At 42.0% G+C, this 8,521-nt stretch overlaps 1 protein-coding gene across 4 annotated transcripts in view; it reads right to left on the bottom strand.

Moving 5' to 3' along the window:
* Window positions 1-3,660: 3,660 nt before the first annotated feature.
* Window positions 3,661-8,521, bottom strand: part of DOCK8 (dedicator of cytokinesis 8) — a 73,512-nt gene continuing 68,651 nt past the window's right edge. For all 4 annotated transcript variants that reach the window (XM_032441260.1, XM_015848888.2, XM_032441261.1 and 1 more), the window contains 5 exons: window positions 8,216-8,452; window positions 7,409-7,552; window positions 6,354-6,460; window positions 5,500-5,667; window positions 3,661-4,868 (listed from right to left, as the gene is read on the bottom strand). In XM_032441260.1, the coding sequence (XP_032297151.1) occupies window positions 4,808-4,868; window positions 5,500-5,667; window positions 6,354-6,460; window positions 7,409-7,552; window positions 8,216-8,452 (717 nt within the window). In that variant the 3' untranslated portion in view covers window positions 3,661-4,807. The remainder of the gene's footprint in view (window positions 4,869-5,499; window positions 5,668-6,353; window positions 6,461-7,408; window positions 7,553-8,215; window positions 8,453-8,521) is intronic.

The following is an 8,521-nucleotide window of genomic DNA, read 5'->3' as shown; positions in this document are numbered from 1 at the left end:
CCTGGACTGTTTCAAAGGGTGATTGCTTCTCCAGAGCAACCAGACCTTTGTTTTATGTCTAAGCTGGGTGAAAAGGCTATTGCATGCAGCTTCATTGCCACGCTTGGTCCCCAAAAGGAGCTTTACCTGGTCTTGAAACATGTCATGAGCTGCAGCGGGTCCGTGCATAGAGCAGCTCAGCTCTCAGACTATGCAGAGGAAACATGCTACAAAAAAAAAAACAACCACCAAAGGTCTGTTAGGACAGCTGTGCTGGGGCAGATGAGTGGGTCTGTGAGCAGGATTGGGTTGGGTAAGTTCACAGGATACCAGTGGAAAGCATTTCACAGCCCCCAGCAGAGAGCTTGAGAACCACAGTGAGAGAGAAAAGCAAGAGCTGTATTGAGCTATAAGAGGAAGGGAGGAGAGAAAAAGAAATGTCAGCAATTTCTTCCAGAGCCAAGAGTTTGTTGAATGAACTCCCAAAGTTAAACTCAGCTACAGCAATCCCAAATCTGTGCATGTATACCCCCAGGGAACGGCAGGGTCAGGAAACTAATGATCTGAGCATACTTTTACCTAATGGAGGAGTTCCTCCCCTCTTGGAGTGAAGGCAGATACTCATCTGGGTTTGGCTCGCAGCAGGAGATAGGGCCTGAGGGATGCTTTGGAGGATCTCTGCATTTCACATAGCGAGGCACGTGCAGATTTTCTTTATATCTTTGTGCACTGCAACCTCTCAAAATGTGCTCGTTGGCAGATTTGGGCTATTATGGACTGCTCTTAGCCATGTACTCTGCATAGATGTCACTTTTCAGTGATAGATGTCATTAAGTTAATTAGGTTTTAACTCAGCAGAATCGTGTTTTAGTTGTACTTCATGGGGCTTTTTGCCCTGCCCCCCAGAAAAAAAATAAGGAAACAAACCAGAAGTGTGGTTAGGACTGTGGTTATAACTCACAGAGACTCTTGGTCCCGAAGAATCTTATACTGACCATTGCACAGGGAGGAAACAGGATGAGCTGAACCGCATGCCAGGTCTAACAACACTATATTTATGTTCTGAAGCACTCCTGGCTATAAGTGGAAGCACCTCCTGGCAACTAAACCTGGTACAGACAGCGAGTACAGATTTCTCTGTAAACTAAAGTGACCTATTGCTTCATTTTTGACAGCCAGGGGCCTCGTTTGGGATGTGGCTGTTATTGTATAGAAACAGACACCCTCTTGCCATGTCAGACCGTCCTGAAACAGGCAAGGAGTCCCTGTTTTCAACATATGGCATGCTGCTGGTTCCATCTCTGAATGCACTTTGGTGTTTCTATCCACACTGATGGCAGCTCAATTAGAAGTGAGAGGGGACCCTGCTCTGGGTGTCCCTGCTTGGGGGGTGTCCCCCCTGTGTGTCCCCCACCAGCTTTGGACACTCTGGAATTCTCTGATTCCGCCTTCCTTCCAGCACTGTCATTGCACAGCCTCCTTGGCAGCACGTGTTGGTGTGTCCTAGATCAGCTGTGGAGTCTCTTCAGTGCTCTTCTGAACACACATGACCTGACTGCAGCTCCTTCCTGCACTGTCCCGTTCTTCCCAACCCTCGTGAGGGTTCACTGAGATTAGATACAGCACTGGGCGATGGGGTCAGCAGCATCATTGTGGGCAGAGATGGGAACTGTTTAAAAACAGGCAGCTGAGGTTAAACAGAGGATTGAACAAGCAGCAGCTCTGCAGTTGCAAATACCATGTGCTGAATGCTTTCCCTTAGTGGGCTGTGGGAATGCTCAGTGGTGCAGCGAGGTGCAGCTCCTTTCAGGGAATATGGTCTCCATGGGTGATGTTCCGTGGTTCAGTGCCCCATAATGATGCCTGCAGGCTCCCAGTCTCCTAGACCCTGGGGGCTTAATGTTATACTCCCAAATGTTAAAGCCTGGCAGCAAGAATTTGCATTGGAGGCAGCATCATTCTGGGCCTACTTCCTCTCCTCACTGTTGATTATGACCCAAAGCAGTTGTTCAGTTGGAGTATGAAGATTGCACTCTGGCAATTTCAGGTTCTGATTGTATCAGCAATGCTAAGCAGGCTTCATGAAGACCCTTTGGGAATAGGAGCTTGTGCAGGCGCTCGTATTTGGAGAATCAGAAAGAGTAGAGTAGGAAATAATCCTCTTGTCCAGCTGTTTCGCAGATGTTTGCTAATAGCACAAATCATGCTTCCCTGCCCTCTAGATGAAATTCCTTCTCCCTCTGGATTATCAGAGTTTCACCTGCTTTGTGATTTGGATTTCTATGATAGGCATCCAATGTATGCTTAGATACCACAAAGAGTAGATCCATGCCTAAGTCTGGACACCACAGCACATCCCACTTGTGAATGGGAACATGAAAAATATAATAAAAAAGAAATCAGTAAGATTTTTTCCTGAAGAGAAGCTTTTCTTTTGAAAGGCACAGAGCACCCAGAGAACACTTAGAACAGACAATCCAAAAACCCACCAAAAAGAAGCACAAAACATGAAACAAAACAAAGCACACCATCAAGATGTGCTGGGTTTTCTTTGATTTGATCATTTAAACATATAGTTTGGCAGTCTGTATTGAGCAGTATTAAGTTGTCTATGTTGTCCATTTCCAGCTCTTGGAAAAGAGTCAGTTTTTCAAATAAAAATGCCCCTTTTAAACCAATCCATCACTGAGAGCGTAAGCAATCAGAGAAACACACTCATTTCACTTTGTGAAGAATGCAGTCAATGCCAAGATTTACTGTTACCAAGTGCTAATTTTGCTCTATGGCGAGTGTGCATTGCTTCTATTCAGGTACTCAAAAAATACACTTTCCACAGGGGCCCTTTCTCCTTTCAGTGCATAGATTACACCAGAGTATTGCCCATGCTGAGATCACTTATTTTTTACTACTACACTTAATACATTTCATGTAGTTCAGGTCTCAAAAGTAATGTACTAACCATCTTTCAGTTGCGGAAGGGAGGACGTGGGCTGCAAACTGAGGGCTAGAATGGCCAACTGGCTGAGCTCGGCTCATACAACACAAGGAATCAGGCCTTTAGGAGTCAGATAATTATCCAGAGAACTGTTACAACTCAAGCAGACCAATGCACAGGATCACACAACATAGAACAGGTCCTTACTTTTACAGAACTCATAGGATTTCTGTTTTATTTTGCTTTGCTTAACTGAGACTTCTGTTATATAGCTGTAAAGGGTGAGCACCTTGTAAACAATAAGGCTGGGTTGCAGGGCTGGCAGGTGACAGTATTCCACTGTTCCAGAAAGGGATACTAATGACAGTAGGTAAGAGGGTGTGCATCGACAGGCAGAGATCTTATAGCTTCTAAGCAACTGTTTTAAAACTGTTTCCAAGCAGATTTACTCCCTTGGATGTCAATGGAAGTGTGGGGGAAGGCTCCTGTTCTTAATGGAAAGGCTGCAACTGAGCATAAGATGTCAAAATGTTTTGGCTAAAGGCAGCAGCCTCAGCCTTGTGTTTAGCATTTGGTGGCATGCACTACAGGAAGGTTCACTGCAATTGTCTGAAACAATACACATCTCACTCCTACTCTTTTATTAGAAATTTTAACATTGAATTATGTGGTTGGCCACATGGTTGCTGACTCTATCAGCACTGAACTATCACTTCCAAACAGTAAAAAAAGTAGAGGAAAAGAAGTAATATCAAGGGAACTTTATTTCAAAACGTGAGCATTACACAATAAACACATCGCAAATTGTGACTCTGCCATGGCCTCGCTGAATGAGTTCTGAAGTCTTAACATATCAGCATCCTTATCCCCATCTGCAAAATAGCAGTAATATTTCCTTACTTCAGAGAAGTGCTATAAGGATTATTTGGTAACATGTTTGTCCAGGGCTCAGAAAATTCTAAGCATTAGGCATCATAAATTATGTGCTAATTTCTCCAAAGATGCAGTAAAGCCTGAGCAAATGCACTGCAGGAAATTCTCGTTGTGTGCTGTTGTAGTTGACTTTGAATAAGGTTATTTACATAATAGCATTACGTAATAAAAATCACAAAAATTACACAGCTTAGCGCCTTCTATTTAAACTATTACTTGTTATCTTTGCTAAACATGACGTTAATTATTAAGTAATCCAACTGCGTGTCAAGTAGCTGTCTCTACATTTAAACATCTCTTTAAAAACCTGTAAAAATTCCTTGCTGCTATTTCTTACTTTCTGAGCTTTGGTGAGAGAATGTGTGCAGAACTCTCTCTGCAGTTAAAGACTGTGATGGAAACTGGGAACAGAAACACCCCAAGGGAATTTTTCCTACCTAGAGCTCCATCTCAGTGGACACTGAGCAGGTACCTGTGTCCCCTGTCATTAAGAAAGCATTTAAGCATGTGATTAACTTGCAGGATGTGCTCTCCCACCAAGTGGACAAGGATAAATGCTATCTTGGAAAAGGAAAGTAAACAGACATCGTTCCTCAGCGCTCAGTAGACATCTTGTTTGGATTCATGTAACACCTCAGCCAACCCTCACAGAGTTCTGAGTCTGTCAGTGGTGACCAGTCTCATGCCACTGTCCCTCCCAATAGCACCCCCCTTTGGCATCACGTAACTATTTTACAATAAGTGCAAAAGCATCTAAAAAGCAGCCCCTCCCTTCCAAGCCCACATCGTTTACAGATGATTTGAAGTCTTCTGAGATCATGTGCAAATGCTTTTCTGCATGCTGTCCAGAAAACACACATGCTGTTCTGTATGAGGAGATTTATGATTTCTCTGGTGTTGAATACCCCGCCACTTCTGGCTTGCGGCACAAAGCTCTTCCTTGGCAGAAGCAGATAGTCCTTAGGTGCTCTGTGAAGTCTGGGCATCGTACTTCCTGAAACTGTGGTTACGAAATGATTCCCTGCAATGAAATGGATCCACAAATGAAGTCTGCAGATAAAAATGTATCTAGGAAACACCTGCCCTTGAAAAGGAGGAGCTGACAAATCACCATCTGAAACACATTATGTGTTGGGAGATCAGAGCCTTATTCCTTTTTTTCCCCTTTCTCCCCTCTGGATCCAGTGGCTTTGTAAAGAGACATATATTTGTAAGTAAAGAGAAGAATTAAAAACTCTTATGTCACAGTTAACGTGTTGAACTGGATTATGTTATGGAAAGGATCACTCTTACTTCATGCTGTCTAACATCACTTGGTGCCACACGTTCATATAAACACATACATGTTCTGTCTGGCTTCAGATGCCTAAGAAACAGCAAGATAATTCCATTCACTCTTTATTAGGTCAAATGGAAATTCTTCTCATGTTTTGTATTATAATGCATAATGGAGTTGCTTGAGAGATGGAGTTTGTACTATATTCAGATCCAGTGGAAGTCAGCAGACTTCTTTCATCAAACACAAATTTAGCAGTCTGCATCATGGCCTGTTTTTGCTGCGTTTCAAAACCTACTGGTAGGACAGCCTTTCTGCCTTTAAACAGAGGCATCTTTTTATACAGCTACAAGAGGAATCCCTGCCCTCACTGTACCTTGTGCTGTTGACTTTCACTACATGTTTGTACAGCTCTGGGATCTTTCTCTCAATCATGGGCCTAAGGTTCTCCTTCAGCTTCCCATAGTTCTTTTTCAGTTCTTGCTGATATTCCCGCTGGTCAGCAGTAATAAGGTGCTTGTTTTTATTCACTGCTTCACCACACCTAGGCAAAAATAAAGAAAAGAAGGCACAAAATGTATTACCTCATTCTGCTGAACACATTAACTTTGTGTTTGGTCTCTGTAAACATTCTGAAAGTATTAATGAATGTCAGTGGGTGCCATTTGTTTTCATCGTGGAGGAATTTAGTGCCACACCTTTCCTTCATATGCACTTCCATGTCAGATGCCATTCTGTAAGAGTGCCCCTCTGCTGACAGCTGTCATGTGGCAAGAGAATGTAATGGAGTATTGGTGGGAAGGTTCAACCTCTCCTGCTGTACCACCAACATCTGCCTCTGTTGTGGTGGACCAACACCATAACACTGCAGACATTAATTTTGGAGTAGACCTTGTACATATTAATATATAAAATAAAAATAACATGTAATGAAATCAAGGCATTAGTCTTGTGTTAAATCTCAGTAAAATATCAAAAGATAAAATGAATGCTGAATCTTAGTTTTCAACATAATTCTTTTGCAATCTTAACATTTACTCTCATTTGTAAACAGCAAGGCACCATTTACAAAGTGGAGACAGTAAGTCTGGACCAACAACCCTGAAGTACGAGATGCCTGGATTTGTGGTACTAGCTTGTACAATCCATTACACTGTCATATTACTGTTACATTACTGCTGTTACTGACATTAACGATGCAATTCCATATTTAAATGTGGTTTTACTAACCTCATTATAAACTCTTTGAAGCACAACCTCAGTTTGTTGTGATGTCGGTAAAGTTTGGGGTCTGATGGAATTTCAGCCAGGAACACTTGCGCTACCTCTAGTGGTCCCTTACAGGAACAACAAAAGAAAATGTCAGAAAAGACTGGAAATAGACCACAAGCTTGATCATTTCATGCATGAAGTTAGAGAAGAAAAGAAAACTATGCACAGTCACCATGAAAGGATGTTTTCCATTTTTATCTCTTAATTTACCTTTGGCAAACAGTTTTTGCACATTGTATTTTATCCTCCCCTGCTTTTATTTTTCCTCCACAAAGAATAACCAATCCTACTCTTCAGAGAAGAGCTAGGGTAGATCTACTGCCAAAGGCAATGTGTGGTATTACTTCATCTCAAGGGAGTCAGGAATAAGCAGGGCAGAAAGGGGCCTCTCACTTCAAAAATCAGAACATGTTACTTCATTTTGGGGGCTTCACTGATGAAGAATCTGGAGAAACCAAGAGGATTTAGGCTTACAGCAAAGAAACCAACTCTGTAAAAAGGCGGACAACCCCAAGGGGGTGGGAAGGACACTTGTCTATTTGGCTTTTTGAAGCTCTGCAAACTCTGAATTTATAATGACTGCAGGCAGAGTTATTATTTTTGCTCCCTGAGGATGCACCTGGAGTGAACAAAATAGCTGAGATGGCTGGTGTGCTAGGAATGGAAAGCCCTTGGATGAAATCACAAGGCTTATTTGAGTATCGGCATGTACAACCAAGATAGCATTTCATCAAGCACCACCACCAAAAGTAATACTCCTACCTCTGCTTCACTTCACCTCTACTTGACACACCCACAAAGCAAACCTGATGGAAGAGCTGTGTTAACCAAGAACTGCTTCAGCAATGGGGGGGAAAAAAAGGACTCAGTATCAAAGGATAAAGTTTAAATTGGCACTGTGACCAAATGTGTCTGACTAGAAGTTCTTCTCCCTGTGCAAGAGATGACTGCAAAAAAAGCACAGACAGAAAAGTGTGCAGAAAATCATCATGTGGCTTATTTGGATTCTTTACCTGATTTACAGTGGCTCCAACTGAGCCCTGCAAAACCATCTGTAGCATTTTAGCATCTGGTGGCTCTTGGTTCGTAGCTGCAGTCAGTTCTTGTGTTTTTTTCCGCATATCTTCAATAGCAACTTCAATTGGTGTTAAAATAAACTATTGGAAGTGGAAGAAGAGACGATTCATTACCTGAACCAGCTGCATAATTGACCTGTTCTAAACCTGGCATTAAAAGTATAACTGCCTCATGTGATAAGAGTAGTTGTGAAGCCTGGGAAGACTGCTCAGTCTAAATGCTGTCTTGATAAATGCCACATCTGATTCAGAGCTTATTGGCATCTTATCGCTTGCAAGAATGGGATTTGGATGAGATTCTCCATTTGCATATGCTTGTTGTTATTCTAAGTTGCTGACTTGATGTCTGAAAGGGCTTTTCACTTCCTATTGTAATAAAGCTGCTGTGTCTCTATTGCAGCTCTAAGCCCAATTTAGTTCTTTGACTGTACGTTATCAGCTGGAAGTACAGCCATAAATGGAGCTCCACGTATTCTTCTGCACAGCATATGAGAAAGTCAAAAGAAGTATTTATATATATCATATCTATATATTATATATATCAGCCTTTTCTTCCCCACACATAAGTACCCATCTTACATTTGTCCACCCATTCTATGCCATTCCTGTTTATGAGAATAATGTCTGAAAAATTCAGCTATTTTTTTTTTCTTTTTCTTTCTATCTAGCACAGAATTTCAAAACCTTCCCCCTCAGTCTCCTTCAACCACTGAGAAAGTAGATTTGTCCTCAAAATCCAATTACCTCTTCTTTTTGGATGATATTTATTCTAGTTTTGATGTAGGGGAAAGCATGCATCGTGGTCAAAATGGTGTTTCTCTTGTATTGCTCGCTAAGTTCTCCTCTAGGGCGCCCATCCATGGTGAATGGCGTAGTGTACATGAACCGACAGAGGTTGAAGTTCTTTTCAAAGTAAGTTACCCTGTCTTTCATCTCATATTCGTCAAAATATGGCTCCACAAAAGTAATCTGTATGTATGCCTGGGAGAAAAGGGAAGAACCATTTCAGTACTCTACAGTGAAAGAAGTGTAAAGGAATGGTACATAGTA

This window comes from Coturnix japonica, chromosome Z, assembly GCF_001577835.2.
Source record: "Coturnix japonica isolate 7356 chromosome Z, Coturnix japonica 2.1, whole genome shotgun sequence".
Classification (NCBI taxonomy): domain Eukaryota; kingdom Metazoa; phylum Chordata; class Aves; order Galliformes; family Phasianidae; genus Coturnix; species Coturnix japonica.
Note: the sequence above shows the minus strand (reverse complement) of the source record. Positions and strands in the feature narration are given on the sequence as shown.